This window comes from Microcebus murinus, chromosome 10 (genome assembly GCF_040939455.1).
Source record: "Microcebus murinus isolate Inina chromosome 10, M.murinus_Inina_mat1.0, whole genome shotgun sequence".
Classification (NCBI taxonomy): domain Eukaryota; kingdom Metazoa; phylum Chordata; class Mammalia; order Primates; family Cheirogaleidae; genus Microcebus; species Microcebus murinus.
The window spans coordinates 68,774,540-68,793,194 of record NC_134113.1 but is presented as its reverse complement, the minus strand read 5'-3'; the positions used below and the strand labels follow the sequence as shown (position 1 = coordinate 68,793,194).

General features: G+C 42.2%; 1 protein-coding gene across 9 annotated transcripts in view; it reads left to right on the top strand.

Annotated features, from left to right (window-relative positions):
• GRIP1 (glutamate receptor interacting protein 1) overlaps positions 1-18,655 on the top strand; it is a 617,604-nt gene that overhangs the window by 535,851 nt on the left and 63,098 nt on the right. For 5 of the 9 annotated variants that reach the window (XM_076007466.1, XM_076007468.1, XM_076007464.1 and 2 more), the window contains 4 exons: positions 89-244; positions 924-1,079; positions 10,960-11,146; positions 11,737-11,882. In XM_076007466.1, coding sequence (XP_075863581.1) covers positions 89-244; positions 924-1,079; positions 10,960-11,146; positions 11,737-11,882 — 645 coding nt within the window. The remainder of the gene's footprint in view (positions 1-88; positions 245-923; positions 1,080-10,959; positions 11,147-11,736; positions 11,883-18,655) is intronic. The other 4 variants (XM_076007469.1, XM_076007471.1, XM_076007472.1 and 1 more) reach the window with 1 other exon arrangement.

Here is an 18,655-nt window from a genome sequence, read left to right as displayed (position 1 = left end):
AATTCAGTTACTTTTTCCTCTTTTTTTTTTTGGTTCTTTGTTTGTTTGTTTGTTTTTCTTATTTCTCATCACCACTTCATATGGGCAGTGAAAATTCAGAGGAGCGACAGGCAACTCACCTGGGATTCCTGGGCCAGCAGCCACTGCAGCCATCACACCAACCACCACCATAACACGCACCACCCTGACCATTGCAGAGTGCCAGCCCTGACATTCCCGAAAGCGCCTCCTCCAAACAGCCCTCGTAATGTTCCAGGCTTTCTCCTCCTGGTCTTTTATTTGAAATATATTCTTCTCACTCCTTCCTCCTCTAATTCATTCCATCTTTGGCGTCATGGGTATTGTATGCTTTTTTTTTTTTTTTCAAATGTAGTAGCTACTTACCATTTCCATCATCTCCTAAGTCTTTTTTTTTTTTTTCCATCAGAAAGCATGTGTTGTTAGAAAAGGCATAAATGTTCAGAATGCTTTATATGTGGCTCAGGAAACAACAGTTGAGAATATTATATCAAGTACAATGTTCTCAGATCTTCTTTGTGTTTGTGGAATCACTTATAAAATTCATGTCAGAAAATGTCTATGAAAATGAGATTATGTATGACGCATTGAGTTGTTCATGGAGAAACATGTTTTAATGTTTTTGGGGGTTTGTTTTGTTTTACTAAAGCAAAACTCATAGAGTCTCTTTGTGATCCTATGTGCTTACAAGAACCTCGCTGCTCCTCAGCATTTACAGGATCTTGTAACTCTGAGATGCTAAACTGCTTTCTCGTGCTCCTGAGCCTGGTGTCTGTCTGGGTGGGGTACTTGCCAGCCATCGCTGTTCATCCTGTGTGTTTGTCTGGATCGTTGCTGGCTGGCACATGTGGCAGGCTCACGCCCCACCTGAGGATGCTCTGTGCCACGCCTTCACTCTCTTACAGCAGCCCTGGTGTCTTCCTCCTTCTCCCCTACCTCCATGAGTGCGTACAGCCTGAGTTCCCTGAACATGGGCACTTTACCTCGAAGCCTCTACTCCACCAGCCCGCGTGGGACCATGATGAGGAGGAGACTGAAAAAGAAAGACTTCAAGAGCTCGTGTAAGTAAAATATCAGCCAGTGGCATTTGGCCCAGAGAGAATGTCTTGGAAATCCTGAAACCTAAGGGAAGAGTGTTTCACGGGGCCTGATTGATGAGGTAGATCTGATCTATTGACATGATGCCCATTTTCTATAGTGTAATGGTTGCACTTGAATGTAACTTCAGACTGAATTAGTTCACACTACCTTTGCCTACAACTTTTTATTTTTGAGATTTTTTTTTCTTGCTCTTTTGATGTCATAACATAAGCAAAGATGTGATTTTTTTCCTCTTAAGACTCCTTTTTTATATTCTGGGTAGCTTTGGACATGAAACCTTTGTTCTTAGTTTCTTTATTCACTCTAAAGCAATTTTGTGAAAACTATGCCACCCCCTTTTGATAAATATAAGAATCTCATGTATTCATTTAACGTTATTATAAATTTCATAGTAAATTATATTTTATAACCCCCCCCCCAAAGAAGCAATGATAAATTCAAACATTCCTTTTCAAACTCTACCTCATTCTCCAAGATTCCAATACTTTTCCCAGGAAGGTACCCTACTGATAATCACTGATCTAACATATAATTCTCGTTACCCCCTCCAGCCTTAAGAAGGTTGGAAGGATGCTCATCTTTACAGCAAGCCTCCTAAAATCTAGGAATTTCAATGACGATTCTTGCAAATATGATCTGGACAGCCAAACATCATACAAACTAAGCAAGACTAGTAAAGTATAGTTGGCTACTTGTTTGGGATAGTTGGTTGTATGTGTAAAGAGAAAAAGTATTATTGAATACCTCAAAAAGAAAGAAACACAGGCTGGGCTTAATCCTAGCACTCTAGGATTAAGCTGAGGCAGGTGGATCATTTGAGCTCAGGAGTTCGAGACCAGCCTGAGCAAGAGCGAGACCCCGTCTCTACTAAAAATAGAAAGAAATGAATTGGCCAACTAAAAATATATAGAAAAAAAATTAGCCAGGCATGGTGACACATGCCTATAGTCCCAGCTACTCGGGAGGCTGAGGCAGGAGGATTGCTTGAGCCCAGGAGTTTGAGGTTGCTGTGAGCTAGGCTGATGCCACGGCACTCTAGCCAGGACAACAAGAGTGAGACTCTGTCTCCCAAAAAAAAAAAATAAAGAAAGAAAGAAATGCAAATCTCTCCTAAATTTGTCTTCCCTGTTGAAGAAGATCATAATCTCTAATCATAATCTCGTAACTTTTGGAGGAGGAAAACACCTACCTTTCCAGCCAGATCCATTCATAGTCTAGAGAGGTGTATTTCTTGTCCTGTATCCCTTTTGGTGGCTGTGATTGTAATTCCTGTAAATAAACTTAAAGAAAAGGAGACTTCTTCCTTTGCTTACCATGGGAATAAAAATAAGAAACACCCTTAAGTTACCTAAATAAAACCAAACCCGGATACTTCATGGCTGGTGTGGCCATATTGGCTCTTCAGCTTGTTTGCCAGAGATTTATCTCCCCAGGGGGGTCTGTCTCCCACCTCCTCAGTGCCACCGTCAGGGCAGGACACCCCCTGTCACCCACTCTGGGAAGTAGTATCTCCATGTTACAGGAACCTAAAGATTCCTTACAAAGAAATCCTATTGCAGGCCGGGCGCTGTGGCTCACGCCTGTAATCCTAGCTCTTGGGAGGCCGAGGCGGGCGGATTGCTCAAGGTCAGGAGTTCAAAACCAGCCTGAGCAAGAGCGAGACCCCGTCTCTACTACAAATAGAAAGAAATTAATTGGCCAACTGATATATATATAAAAAAAAAAAATATTAGCCGGGCATGGTGGCGCATGCCTGTAGTCCCAGCTACCCGGGAGGCTGAGGCAGAAGGATCACTCGAGCCCAGGAGTTTGAGGTTGCTGTGAGCTAGGCTGACGCCACGGCACTCACTCCAGCCTGGGCAACAAAGCGAGACTCTGTCTCAAAAAAAAAAAAAAAAAAGAAATCTTATTGCAAAACACAGGGTCACCATTGTGATATGTACGTGGTTTTTGACTTGCATATAGAGAAAGATAGAAAGAGATTTGCCATATTTTGTATATGAAAATGATGGTAAATTTGGAGTTAGGCAAATAGAGGAAGATTGAGTTTAGTCAAAATAAGAACAAAGAGATTCTAGAGTCCCATATTGTTTTTGCTGACACTAGAATGAATTATTTACTCTTGGAAGAAACCCGTTGAAGGCAGTACAGTGAACTGATTAGGAGCCTTGCCTCTGGAGCTAGGCTGCCTGGGTTCTCATCCCAACAGCGTCACTTTCTAGCTGTAGGACCTTGAGTAAGTTTCCTAATCTCTCTATGCCTTGCCTGAAAATAGGGATAATTATACTCCTTACTTCATCGGGTAATTGTGAAGATTATATGAGATTATGTGTGTGTGCACACATATGTGTGTTAGAACAACACCTGGTAAATAAATAGTAAGCTCTATCTAATTCTTAGCTATTTTGAATAGTTTGTATTACTTATTACATGCCTGAATCTGAATTGGTCATGTGTGAAAATCTCTTGACATTGCTATCAAATTTAGTCCTTTTTCACAATGGTTATTACACTTTGACATGAATACGTAGGTCTCTAGTCTTCCATCGTCTTCCCTTCAGGGTTGGTGGTGGATATTTACAAATGAAATTTTTTATTATGTATAATGACTTTGTGTACAGTGCCCATAGCTGACAGCACCACTGCCCACTGCACTCCAGCCTGGGTGACAGAGCAAGACCCGTCACACACACACAAAAAAGCTCAGACAGAAACAGGCTAACAGCCCTCAGCAGGAAAGAGCAATTAAAACGAACTTATGAATGTTTGTAATTCTGCTTGGAAGGCTAACCATTTGTTTGTATTAGGTAAGACTTGCTATAATGAGTAGGGCCATTAGTGAATACAAATGCGTGATAATATGTTTGGCTATCTCAGGTTGATATTTACACATCTTAAATTTTGTAGCAGGAAACAAAGCTGAGGCCACACTGTCACTGATATGCATAAGCAACTCCAAATTCTCTCTTGAATGAGCACACTATTCTCCAACTTGGTAGAAATAGAAACAGAAACCTGGTTCAAGAAATTTCCAGTTGTTTGTGTTTGCTGTAGACATTAGCCACTATAGCACCACTGATAACATACATACCAGAATGTTTACAAGCGTGTCTCAGAAGATCGTACATTTTGTATTTTAATCAGACAATAAAGTCCAAAATGGCAGGAGCATTTATTCCCACTTCAAAAAGACTGGAAAAAAATTATAGAATTCTAAATTTTCAAAAAAATTGAGAATTTCTTTTCTTTTATTTATTGCTTAAACTTAGTATGGCCACATTAGATGTAAAGGTCTTCCCGAATAACCAATAATAAAAGTTTTATTGCCACTTTCTCTATACCGTGGTTTATTTCCACCACTTTATTTATGTCTTTATTCTGTGCCACCGTTTACTGCCCCCTTTCTAATGCGTATGTTTCTATAGCAACCAGGCCATTTGTATGGATGGTGAATCATGGCAAAAGTCACGAATATAATAAAAAGTCTCTTTGCTGTACTGGCGATGAGTTGAGACCAGAGCTTGCAAAACAGAAAATTCTCACATGTTTCCATTACAAAGGAAAAACATGCCCAAAAAAGAATGAAATCTTCTCAGATGAATATTAAAACATTCCGTGTCATTGACCAAAGGGGAAAATACAGGACGTCTGAAACAACATGCCACATGTACTAAAACAGGAGGGTGCCGTGTTTGTTTCACAGGAGAACGACTAACACATCCAGCGCTAGGTTTTGAGGAGCGTCACAAAGCCCTGGGAGGGTTGCAGAGCCGTGTCATAGAGGCAGCCCTCTCCGGAATCTTGCTGGCTATTCCTCCACTTCCTGGGCTGCCCCTTTTCCTGCTGCAGAGGCCAAGGCTCATTCCAGAGCCCCGTCACATCCCGGTCATGGCAGCATGTCTGAGCAAGGGATCCAGCTAGTTTCCCCTGCTTTCTGCTTCCTGCTCCTGTACACAGGGCCAGTGCGGAGACTCTGTCTGTTCTCAGTCTGCCTGAACTGCAGCCAAGAATAGAAGATAGAACACATTTCTGGAAGGATCTTTGCTTCTTTTGTCATCATCACTTACTACTAGGGAGGTTGACATTGAAAAGAGCTGAAAGGAAGATAATGAAAAAACGTGACAACTTTTCTGGTTCCTTCTACCTACGTAGGAAAAAAGAATGGAGGATAAGGGCAGCTAATGGTAAGCTTGTGTAAGTAGTCATGCAGCAAGCCCTGGAAGGGAACAACTTAAGAGCTGCCCCTTCCTTTGCAGAAAGGAGCTGATGGCCACCTCTGCTGTGCTTTTGAACTCGATCCCATGATGCACAATCTCTGGGTCCCCAGCAGGTGGACGCGCTAGTGTGGACCGCTTCAGCAAGACGGAAGTCTCAAATTACAGGATCAAGGAATAAAAACACATTATATTAAATAAATCTTTGGGGCCCTTTGCTCTTTCTACTTTTAAAATGCTTCTCTTATCTGATAGGAAATCTCACAGCCTTGTAAATTAAATAAACATGTAGCAGACTTTTAACCTTTTGGAGCCAAAGAGCTGCCTTTGGCTCTCCCTGCCCTTCCTTACACTAGGAAAGACAAGATTTGACAGACACACAGTCATTCCCTGCAAACCTGAAGAACTGTGAATGGAACCCTCCATGTGTGAATTGGAACAGGGCAGAGAGGACGCAAATCCTGAACGCAACCTCGGCACACACCAGTCAGCAGGATTCAAACATGGAGTGTCTGCAATGGAGGCGTTTCCATCTTCACCTTGAGTAGTTGTGGACAAGCCCCAAGCCAGAGGCAGTAGCTTGCAGCCTGGTGCCGCCTGGAAACCTTGCAGGAGTATCTGCTACTGGAGGGAGAATTCATCACACAGATTTTTAAATGACAGGGTTATAATTCATTAATCACCTTCATTTTCTTTTGCTGGTTGATCACATTAATGAAGCAGGATAATTAAGCCCATCTCCTTCTCTTCCAAGTAATCCTGGTGGCTTTTTCTTTTGACTCATCTTTAAATCTGCAATTTATCTGGCAGTAATTTTCAAGACTTTTATATATGTGACTAGTCAATACATACAATTTCAAATGAAATGCTATCGTTTCCAAGGAAAGATTCCAATATGTCAGAGGACTTTCAGAGTTCATTGTAAAATCTGAAATTATTTAATATAATCCTGCATTTAGAATATACATTATAACTTTATATAATTTTAAAACCAATGTATAATACATAACTTTATTTTAAATATTAAATTAAGTCTCCTAATAATTTCTATCCAGTCAATTTGCCTCCAGATAAAGCTTATAAATGTAATGATACATTGAATTAGTAGTTATTTCTATTTTCAAAACCTTCTAGAAAATGAATTTCCTCAACGGTCTTCTTTGTTCCAAAAAAAATATCCTTTAAGAAGGTTTTCACTGTATCTAATCTAATCCCACCTATTACTATTAAAGTGACCTGTTTTTCTTGGTTCTTTCTTAGTAAAGATGGCAAACTGCTGACAGAAGTTTCAAAAACAGTTTTTAACTCTAAGTTGTGTAAAAATCTTTATCAAATTACGATCTCAAATGGAAAAATTATGAGGGTGAAAGTATAGAGTCACAGAGAGTAAAGTGTCCCTGCCGAAGTCCAAAAAACTTCACCTAGAAGATAAGTGGACGTAACCTGCCAAATAAATTATGCTATAAAATTATACTCCTGTCTGCCGTGAGTAATAAATGGAAAGAAACACACTCTGCAGGTCCTTACCGATGGATGGGAAATGGTGTCTTCTAGTGGTTTTATGCCACTAGTAGCAAAACTATGATCTGGAAAGCAAAGTGCATTCAACATCAGCAAAGCACTTTTTATCTGAATTACATGCAATATGATAATCCATATGCCAGACCTTGGCACTGTAGGCCACCACCTGTAAAAGGGGTGGAGGCTACCTTTCCCCCGACACTGGCTGTGTTAACCTTAATGCAGCTGAGACAGAATGGTCATGGTGCTTCTTAAGGAAAAGTAGATTTTTTTTCCTTATTCATCCTGGATAAATGATGCACCTCACCATCCCCTGTCCTATCAGCTACAAGTATCTATCATGGCAGAAGAGTTTCCATGTGTGGATTGGAACAGGACAGAGCAGATGCGAATCCTGAACATGATGTCAGCACACACTGGTTAACAGGATTCAAACACGAGGTGTCCGCAGTTCCTTATGGTCATTCAGCAGCATCTACCTGAAGTGTTGATTCCAAAAAGGAAAATGTAGATGACATCACAAAACCTGATTCATTCCCCACTTATTCAGCATTTACTGAATGTTCCAGGTGCCAGGATTTCAGAGATTAAAAGATCCAGTCCCAACCTTTCAAGGTCAAGTGGAAAGACAGACAGGCAAATAAAAACCTGATAAACACTGAGATAGGACCATGTGTGAAAAATGTGGAAATGAACAAAGTACCCAGTTCTGCATGGATAAAGCAGGGAAAGGGACATTGAAAACTCTGGGCAAGGGCTGAAGGGATGGAGGGCACAGTGTATATACGAAGACACAAAAATGTGCAAGCCAAGCAGGGCACAGAGGAAGGAGCACAGAGGAACACAAGGATGCATGGGCAGGAGAAAGTGAACTAGCGAAGGGTCCTGTGTGCTCTGCTAGAATGGAAAAATTTGTTCTGTAAGAAACCAGAAACCACTAGAAGATTCTAAACTGGGGGTGACCTTTACATATTAGAAAGGCTACTCTGGCAGCAGGTGGAGGCTGTTACCATAAGACAAGAGGCAGGGACACTGGTGGGAGGTCTATACAGTAGTGTTTACCAGTGACGAGGAGGCCCTACTCCAGGCGAGTAGGTAAGTTGGGGGCTTATCATATCAGGGAATATTCATCTGGCAACAGTGCACAGAAAACATTGGGCATGAGAGGAGCCAGAAATATGTATGTTAGCATAATTGAAAAAAAAAAGTAATGAAAGCCCAAAGTACTTTCAAAGTACTTTGCTTTGAAGTAACAAAGGAAAAGAGGGTTTATGCGAGATATATTTCAGTGGTCATCTTGAAGGCTTTAGTAATCGATTAAGGCGTGAGACAAGGGAAGTTGTGAGTCAAAGGCTACTTTGAGATTTCAAGCCTGGAGGACTATAAACATGCCGGTCCAGTTCACAGAGATAATAGTGGCAATGGCAAGGGAAGATGATTAACTCAGTTTTGCAAATGTTGAGTTTGAGGAGTCAAAGACACATTTTGTGGATGGGATGCCCATCAAGTAGGGAAATTCATCGCTGGAGCTTAACTGAAAGGACAGAGAAATATTTGAGAAGCTGCATACATAGGTCATAGTGCAGATGTGTCGGGAATGAATGAGGGCAAGAATGAAAGTAGAAGAGGCTTAGGACAGAACTATGGGCTGGCATACTGAGAGAACTGGCAGGGGCTGAAGAAGTAAGAAACAAAGAACGAAGCTTCATCAGTACATAGAGGACAATTTTAGAAAGAAAGGGATGGAGCCAGTCAGAGTAGTTGGAGCAGATGAGACCATTGATTTGGGCAATCAGGAAGTCTTCAGTGAAGGCAGTTTCAGTAAAGAATGGAGGCAGAAGCCAAATTTTAAGCAGTTTTCCGAATGAGTACAAATCTATAGACAGAGGGCAGAAAGCTAGAGGAGTGAGTAGGGAAGTTTGGAAAAGCAGCAAGAGAGAAGGTTTTACGGCACAAAATCACAGAGAGGGTGGAAAGGGATAGAATTAAAAACACTAAAAGGAGAGCCTGGAAATAGAAGGAAGGCCATATCCTCCTAAAGAGGAAGAAAAAAGAGAACAGAGAAATGAAATTAAGTTGGAGGAGAATGTTGTGTAAGGAACTCTTATCAAATGGTTGGATCTTTTCAGTTTTGCAGGAAATGAGGTGAAAAGTGAAGTTTAACCCTTCTTAGGATAGAAACAATTGAGATACATCCTTTGAGGAAGCAAATAAGGTGCCAAAATATGGCACGACAAAGGATTCCAGGACCAATAGGCAGTAGTGTGAGTTGCTGGTGACTTTCTCTAGCCCGTTAGGCAACTTAGTAACAACAGTGGAGTTGACTGGGCATTACCAAAGAGTGTTAGTGGATAGAAAATCTCATGAGGTATAACAACATTTGATCCTAGCAGATACATCATTGAGACGGTCACCGGGGGTGCAGGTGGCGTGGAGAGGGTGACACCAGCATAGGTGGTGAGTGAAGACGATGGCAGCGTTCCAATTCCACTCCCCAAATTCCCACCTGAGGCCAGAAGGAGGCCTCTGGGGTCTCCCATTTCTACCTTCTCAACTATAGTAGCTCTGTTTTTATCTGGAATACAAAAGCAACCCTTACAAGCTTTCATTTGAAGAGGGGAAAATCTGCTGCCAACAATATTGTTCGAAATCCAGTAGACTAGGAGACACATGAGAGGGAATGGGACTCCAAGTCATAAAGAGGGGGAAATTAGGTTGTAGGAAGCAGGGAGGGTAGCTAATGAGGGGTAGGTGATCAGCAAGGGGGTTCAGATGTTGGATCTTGGAGATGCATCCATTTGCAAGGAAGATGGGGTCCAGCACAGAGCTCTGCTGGCAGAGAGTAGAAGTGGGGTGGATTGCTAGGACCTGGTATTGAGACAGCTGAAGAGCCCTAAAGCCAGCCTGTTAGAAGGTTATCACCATGATGTCAAAGACGCAGAGGACCGGAGAAAGCTACAGGTGAAAGAAGGTAGACCAAGAGCCAAGTCCTATATTTGGTGAAGAAAAAGGGGGGAGTTTTGAAAAAGTAGACTATGCATTGGAAGATGAGACAAAGCAGAAATAAGTACAGAACAATGGGACTCTAAATAGGAGCAATTTGAGTTAAAGCACCGCATGTGAGGAGCAAGGAGTGCTGTACACCTCTCTTGCCCCTTGTGGGGCAGTGAAAGAATGGCTTCTGGTTGGAGAGGGTTGTGAAGTATATGATGTCTTCAGGCTTCAATTAACATAAGGCAGGCAGAAGACCCTTTTTGGAGGAAGTGACAGTTCAGCATTGGACCCTGCAGGCAGAGACCCTGCTCACAGAAAGCACAGGTGGCCCGGCTCCTGGGGGCAGGGCAGAGAGAGGGGACTCCAGGAGCGGGACAGCCCTTTCATGACCTGGGTTGGGGATGGAAATAAGACAAAGATGTCTGCCTGGAGGATTCAAGGAATATCAGAGAAATGAATGAAACAGGAGGTGGCGAAGTAGGCTGGACAACCAGTGGGAAGGGAAAAGAGCTGAAAGACCAAATTTGGGGGCAGGAGGCATATGCAGAGTTTAAATGACTCCATCATGCCAACCCAGTGCTAGATTAAGGGCGGCGACCAGCACAGCCTCAGCAGTCCAGGGACAGACTTAGATTAATTGTTTCTTCAAAGCTGAAGGTCAGATTGTTTAAGTCACCAAAGCCCAGATGCAGATGGCTAAAGTGGAAAAAAAAAACAGAAGACCAGCTAGCCCAGCTCCCTTTTTCTTAGATAGGGTACAAACACACACAGGTGAAATAGCCCACTCCAAGGTCCTCCGGCTGGCGCTCAGAGGTGGAGCTGAGACTGGAACCCACGTACCCTGACCCCAAGGCCATCCTCTTCCTACAGTGGTCTCTGGTTTAAGGAGTGGGGACATGGAGGGGGAAACACTGGTGTTATGACTGAAATGTGGCAAACATTGGGCAATTTGTTTATCTTGTTCAACTCTGGCTAAACTTTTTTCTAGAAGACCAGAATTTAACCTCCCACCATCGAGTTTTGTTCAGAGACACAATCTATTTTGTAACTGGTGGTATTCCTGGTGTTTGCTCCAACCTACAGTCATTCTTTTTCTTGTTTGTTCCTTTAGTGTCTTTAGCCTCTAGCACAGTGGGATTGGCTGGGCAGGTTGTTCACACGGAAACCACAGAGGTTGTGCTGACAGCAGACCCTGTCACAGGATTTGGGATTCAGCTGCAGGGCAGTGTGTTTGCCACGGAGACACTCTCCTCTCCACCTCTGATTTCCTACATTGAAGCTGACAGCCCAGCAGAGAGGTAAGACGCTTTCCTTCACATCGTCGTGTGCTCTGCATTTCTGGTGCCTGCTGTCTTTGAATGGCTAATAAATTATAGAACATTGCTCAATGCAGGAAATGCAAGATGTAATGAACTCTTCTGACAATAAAATGTTATGTTCTTGATCAGGTCTGAGAAGAATAGCGAGCATGGATGCCTTTATCTAGCAGATTTTGTCCGTCAGGGGACTAGAGGCTGTATTAACCAGAAAGGAGAAAATACGTAGAAAACATATCTGAAGTTCAAACTTTAATAATTTCTCTGCCACAGGGGAATGTACATTCATCAGTACTATATATTGGCTCAGATCAGATTCTAACAATATCATGGTTATGAATTATTAATTATGTCTCTGGGATACTTCATGATTCCCTTGCTCACAATTGTAACCGTGAAATGCAATGGTATATAAGACATGGAAGTTGACCTAATAATGATGCTCACAGCATTGCATACGTAAGACCAAATTATTATGCTGTTTTGCAAGGATCAAACAAGGTAGATTTGGCAAGCTCAACTTGATGATTATTAACTCTATCTACAACTGCTAACATGTGGTTGTAAATTAGATGTGGGGTGCTACAGATTGGAGACAGAGTGATGGCCATCAATGGGATTCCAACTGAGGACAGCACCTTCGAGGAAGCCAATCAGCTCCTCCGAGACTCTTCCATCACTAGCAAAGTCACGCTGGAAATCGAGTTCGATGTTGCAGGTATAATCATATAATCTCAAGTTAGCAGCAGAATCGGGAATGGGCTGCATGTGAATTATGTTGGTTACGTGGCAGAGGGGGGAACTATTTTTTTAATATACTGATCATGCTTTTGCTTAGGAGGTTTGGGGTGTCATTTTGAATTGAGCATTGTTTTTGTATTATTCATTAAAATGTCACCACAAGAACAACTGAAAATAAACGTGACAAATTGAATAAGTGATAGCCACTAGAGCAGTGATAAAAAAAAATCATATGGCCTTTATTTTTTCTGACTTTCTTCTATATGCTACAGAAACCATATTCTTCAGCCACAGAGACAAGGAAAGGCTCTTTGACCCTTCCCATGGCAAAGAACACATGAAAGTTCTTTAGAGAGCAATGAAAATATATTGGGTGTATTTAGATAAGCCCAGTAGATAAATATTTAGTTTTTAATGTTACAGAGAAATTGCACCAGATACTTGTGAAAAATGATAAAGAAGACTTTATTAGAGACTATTGTAGAGAAAGACAATTGCAGGAGAAAGAAATTGAACTGAACTCCAAATATATAGCCAAGGTGTCAGGGAATTTATAGCCAATGGGCAAGGTGAGGATGAAGGAGTCATTGGGTGGAAAATAACTAAAAAAAACTTTATTCTATATCGAGGATGGGAGATGGCAGTGAGGAACTTGATTAGATATCAAAGGTTGGGAAGATCTCACTAAACTGATTCAGCAAGATTCTTGCTAAATCTGGACTCTCAGGCTGAGTATCAGGACTAGTGAAGAAGAGGTCCCAGAGGAGCCTGGCTGGACTTTGATCATAGAGGGAGTCTCCATCAGTAGCCAAGAGCTGTGTAGACTTCAGAGGTGGGTGTTAGTTTCCATTTAAGAACATTGCCTTCACACAGTGAAATACTACCCATAGACCCAAGAACCTTTTCCAGTCAATAAAGAGATGCTTGTGGACACAGGGATCGCATTATTTCAGCAAATATTTGCTGAGTATTTACTGTGGGCCAGTCACTTCCTTATACAGTGGAGATGTAACAATAGACAGGAAAGAAAAAACAGCTTACATTATATTATAACAGCATAAAAAGTTAATTTAAAAATTAGCAAATGTAAATTTAGATAATAATAAGTGCCCTGAGGAAAATAAAGCAGGATAGAGGGTTGGGTATGGCTGTGGGGAGCTATTTTTGTAGGGTGAGGCTGTAAGGAGGTGACATTTGAGCAGAGATGTGAAGCTTGGAGAGTCTGCCATACAGGGCTCTAGGAGGAGGGCGCCTGGGCAGAGGGCGCAGGCAGGGCAAGGACTCCAAGCCAGAGTAATCAGTTTGGTGGAGAGACAGCAGCAAGGGCTGCTGCTGGAGCATCTGAGGGGATTTGGAGTGGGGATGAGTTTGGGGGTGGGTTTGGACTTGGAGATGGAGCAGGAAAGGTTGGAAGACATCAAGTAATACGGTGCCCTGGTGAGAAATTTAGATTATTTATATTCTGAGTGTGGTGAAGCCATGGAGCATTTTATGCAGGGGAGGGAGATAATCTGATGAATGTTTTAGAAAGATCCTTCTGGAATATAAGGGTAAAAATAATAGAAGCAGAAAACCAGTTAGGAGATGGTGGTGGTTGGACAGGTAAGGGATGGTGGTAGCTGGGCACGATGGTAGCGCTAGAGGTGGGGGCAGATAGCAGATCTTAGGACGTGGTTGGAGTGGGCTAGCAGCACCTGCTTAGGGATTGCATATGGAAGATGAGGGAGAGGGATGACCACGGATGACCCCTGAGCTGTGAGGGGAAGCAACTTTGTAGACAGCATCGAGAAGAGGAATGGAAAAGTAGAAATTTGGGGAGAGCAAAAAGAATTCTATTTTTGAGATGAGTTAGCAAATCCACTGCCAATACTAGAGGAAAAAAAAAAAAAGCACGTCCCTTCCTTAATTCAAAAGACAGTTATGGAGCACCAGTTATGTTCGGATCATTGAGAGAGAAAATAGAAAGGATCAATATCCTCAAGGAGCTCATAGCCAAATAGGCAAGAGGAAGATAAGAACAGACTTGCTGAATGTGTGTTGCCACTGGAATGCAGAAGGAAGTGTCCACGAGAGCACAGGCAGTACCTCCCGGAGCCAAGGATTGGAGGTCTGGGCCAGAGAGCGGGACCAAGGGGCGACCCACATGTCAGTGATTGTTAAAGTCATTAGAAAAAGGGAGACCACTAGGGAAAGGGGACTTAGGAGGGGATTCTGTCTGGGGAATACCAATATTTAAAGGGGAAAGATGCTGCTGGCACAGGAGATAAAGAAGATGCAGTATGAGAAGTGGAGGAGAACCAAAAGAAAGGGAGCATTTTGGAAGCCAAAGGAAGAGTTTCAAGGCAGAGGTCATGATCAACAGCTTAGAAGTGCTATGGAGAATTCAAGTAACAGAAAGCAAGAATTGTCCTTTGGAAGAAAAACATTGCCAGCATAAATCCAGGGGAGCAGGGGCAGAAGTTGGGTTACAGTGATCTGAGCATGAGTGGAGCATGAGAAGCACACAGAAGCTCTGCTTGTTGGCTGTGTAGGAACTGGGTTTTGGAAGAGGAAAAATGCAGTGAATGGATGAAAGAGATTGAAGGTCACTGTGAGCTCCTCTTTGAGAAGAGAAGTATGTTTTAGTGGTACATTTAGCTATGTATTTGTTGCTCTATTTTATATTGCCTTATATGTTCTACTCAGTAGTTCTTAACCAGGGTCAATTTCCCCCAAAAGACATTTGCAAGGCCAAGAGATTTAGCTGTAAAGAAAGAAGGGACAACAGATAGAGGGGGACTCAGAGTTCAGAGGGCTGTTGTTTTGTTTTGTTTTATTAAGCTTGGAGAGATGTATGTTTGGAGCCAGAAACGAATAAGGGAGAGAAAAGATAATAGGTGGAATCAGGTCTCAAAGGAATGAGCAGGGGGAGTTTTCTAGAGCATAAGTATATAACCAGTCCAGGACAGAAGGTAGAAGAGCTCTTCATATAAGTTTGAAGGCAAGGATGTGAGAATGCAAGTACATTTTCAGCTGTGTTGAGGGAGTGCACCTAAGAACTGTCAAGCAAGGGCGAAAGGGTGAGCAGCTCTGGGGGCTGCAAAGAAGGATGGTTTAGAGTAGCATATGGGGAGGGGGCATGAGTGAGAAAAACCAATCAGAAGCACGGAAGAGGACGTTCAGGTGAGGTGGTGGACCATGCCAAGTCTGGAAGCTTGAAGTTGACAGCAACACCAACCTGCCTGGTACAGTAGTTTGGTTCTTTGTTTCAGGAGATCTCGCAGCTGCTGAGGACTAAGAGCAGAGAAAATAGATGATTAGATTGAGCCAGAGACTGAGATTTCCAGGGAAGGCTCAACAGAAGAAGAACTTGAGTCAAGGATGCTCAGTGTTGCTGGGAGAGCATAATAATTACTATGAGAATCCTTATCAAATGCTTACTCCGAGGGCTGTCACTTTCCTAAGCACTGTGTGTGCATTGGGTCACTTAATCCTACCACAGCAAAGGCAGAGGTAGCTGTGCTTATGGAACCTGAGGCGCACAGAGTTAATGGCTGGCTGGGATTTGAGCCCCGGCAGTCTGGCTCCTGAGGCCACACTCCCAGCACGACACTGTGCTGTCTGTGCTTGATAAAATCTAAGTTGGAGAGAGGTGGGAATGGACAGTGGATCACCCCAATAGACTGAGGAAAGGAGGACGTCAGGAACTATCGGGTCTTCAGGAAGAAAAATGGGTATAGTGGGAGAAAGGAGATGGGTGAGCTAATGGCCAGATTGAGGCCAAGGTGACATATTAAAGTTTAGAACTTCAGAGAAGGTCAGGCAAGGCTCAGGGCGGTGAGCTGCTGAAGGGGAGGAGTGCGGAGGTGAGGGTCATCCACCAGGGGAGGACTGGGATGAGGAGGGGAGTGAGAACGGGCTGCGCTGGACACACCCAGCACCATCCCATCAAAGCAGCTTTGTTGCAGCTGTTCCCTCTGCCTGGACAGCTCTTCCCTGCCACATTCCTGTGGTTTTCATCACTTCATTCAGGTCTTTGCTCAAATGTCACTTGCTCAGAGAAGGCTTTCTTGACCATCTGTCACTGTCTGTCCTCTGGCCCAGATTTATGGTTCTTCTTAGCCCTCCTCGTGATCTGATGTTATGCTGTATATTTTTTAATTTTTGTCTCTCTCGTCCAGTAGAAAAATGTATGATGTCAGGGACCTCGTGCCTGTTGTTCAAAAATGTGCCTCTGGCACCCAATATACTGCTTGGAATGCAGGGCACTCTCCTTCAGTCAGTGCTTGGTGAATGAATGAATGAATGGTGTAGAGTTGGCCCTCTTGCGGGATAGGAATCAGGAACTTCAGTCCACATCAGGAACTGAGACCATCCCCACTGCCCCTCTGGGGCCCCTTGTCCCTCAGCGCTGCTTGTTTCTGCACATCTGCGCCTTTTGTCCCTGCAGACAAGCGTTCTCTGACTTCTTATTGTACGTGAGTGTCGCATCTTTGCTAAAGTGCCCAGTCAGTTCTAAAGTCTCATTCCCAGGAGAAAGTCTCTTACTGGCCTGGCTTAGGTTTGGTATTCTCTTCTTCCAGTCAGTTACGACCAAATATGAATCAGGTAGAAGGACCCTGTAAGAACCAGTCAGATGGTGGTGAAGATAATGGCTTTCAAAGAAGAAACCCAGTGACCCTAGAATGCACTTACTATAATGACAGAACATGAGAGGTGAAGGAACTCTTACAGTCTAGTACCTTTATTTATTATAAATGGGGAGACTGAGGCTCAGGTGGGGAAGTCCAAGGTTATACAGCAAGTGAATGGCAGATCCTAGGTGTGTTGACCTGGATTCATCTTCTGCATATCATATTGCTTCCCTAAAGAGATGTTACCAGCATGAAATAAGGAGAGCAGGATTTCTGAACTCCGCCCTACTGACATTCTTTATTGCAGGGAGATGGTTTGTTGACCGTCCTGTGCACTGCAGGACTTCGAGCAGCATCTGCTCACTACATTTCAGTCGTGGAATAACCAGCACAATTTGACCTTCTCCATAAACAATGTCTAAGTATTTACTTGTGCTATAAGTGCATTTTTATTTTATGTGTATTCTTGAAATTTGTTCATTGTTTAATGCATCCTTAATGTATATGTGTATTTTAATATTTATTGATTGAATACCTTAATATCTTAGATTTAAGGTCCATAAAAATAAGAACTATATATCTATTAATATTAAACTCACTTATAAGGAACAGGAAAAAGGCACATAATGTTATCTCTGCCTGCCCTGAATTATTCCAGAAAGCAACCGCTTCAAATAGATAGAAACAATCTAAAATAGGGCAAGAAAAAGTATGTTCTCATCTTGTTATACCCTCCTCCTTTGCTCATGGCAGACATCACTAATTGATACCAGCATTCTCCTACCAAGCCCAGATATGGTATCAGAGTCCTCAATAAAATACTCTAGGTAGTTGTTACCTATCTATTGGAATCTATTATAAACTATTAGAATTAGAAAAATCCTTTTTAGCCAATCAAGAACTTGGGACATTGGTAGGGAACCTCTGGATGTGAGCTATTTCAAGATTGCCTTTAGCCAGGCATGGTGGTGCACACCTGTAGTCCCAGTTGCTTGGTAGGCTGAGCCAGGAGAATTGCTTGAGCCTAGGAGTTCCAGGTTATAGTGAGCTATGATCAGGCCACTGCATTCCAGCCTGGGCAACAGAGTGGGACCTTATCTCAAAAATAGACACAAAATACAAACAACAAAAAAAGACTGTCCTGTCCTTCTGGATTCATTCCTAATTGTCTGGACTGGATGTGAGCCATCCATTTCTAAAATTCTTCCTCAAATATTTTATACCCAGATTTATTCACAAACACTTGGGTTTCAGAGATAAATTGTCTCTATTTTATGAATATTTTAAGTGATTGAAAAGCAGCGTGGTTGAAAAGCTTGACTATGAGTACATTTTTGCCTAAATCTATCTCTTTAAATAGGTTCTACTACTATACAAGTAATTTTAATTGTTTTAAGCTGAAGGTGCTCATAACCCCACCAAACTAATAAATATAAGTTCAAATTTTTTATTTTCCTTTACCAAAATCTTTTACCATGCACAGAATTTTATAAAGCTACAATCATAATATATACAATTTACATTTTGCCTTGTTCGATATTGTCTTTTACAATCTACAATTAATCTGCATTTATTCTACAATTGATATCTACCAGTCTACAATTAATATCACGAATAATTGAAGTTTCTACTTTAACTCTGAAGTTATTTTGTTGGAAAAAGTATAGCTCTGTTCTGGAAAGAAGTCTCAGTGAAGAGCCTATCAAATGATGTTTGCCATCATTCCAGAGCTGCCCCATGCCTCTCTGAGTGGGTGGGAGTTAAACATCCATTCACATTCCTCACAAAGGTGTCCGCACTGATGGATTATGATGCAGTGGTTGTCTTACTGTGCGAACAATGAATGCTTCAGGCAGAAAAGCAGACCAGTTGGAAAGAAGTAAACCTTGTTTACCCAAATGTGTTTTTAATTATAGTATTAACAAAGATAGAGCAAAATCAGGGAAGTGCAAAATAATCTCATGGGAGTCTAACAAAATAAACATCATTTGTTCTCAGATTCTATTTACCCCCTCAAAACCTGTTGTTTTTCCAAATGGATCTTTTTCCTCTTTACTTGTATTTCATTAAAAAACCCCAAATTAAATGTGCCTTTGCTTTAACAGCCAAATAATTATATGGGGGGGGGACTAACAAA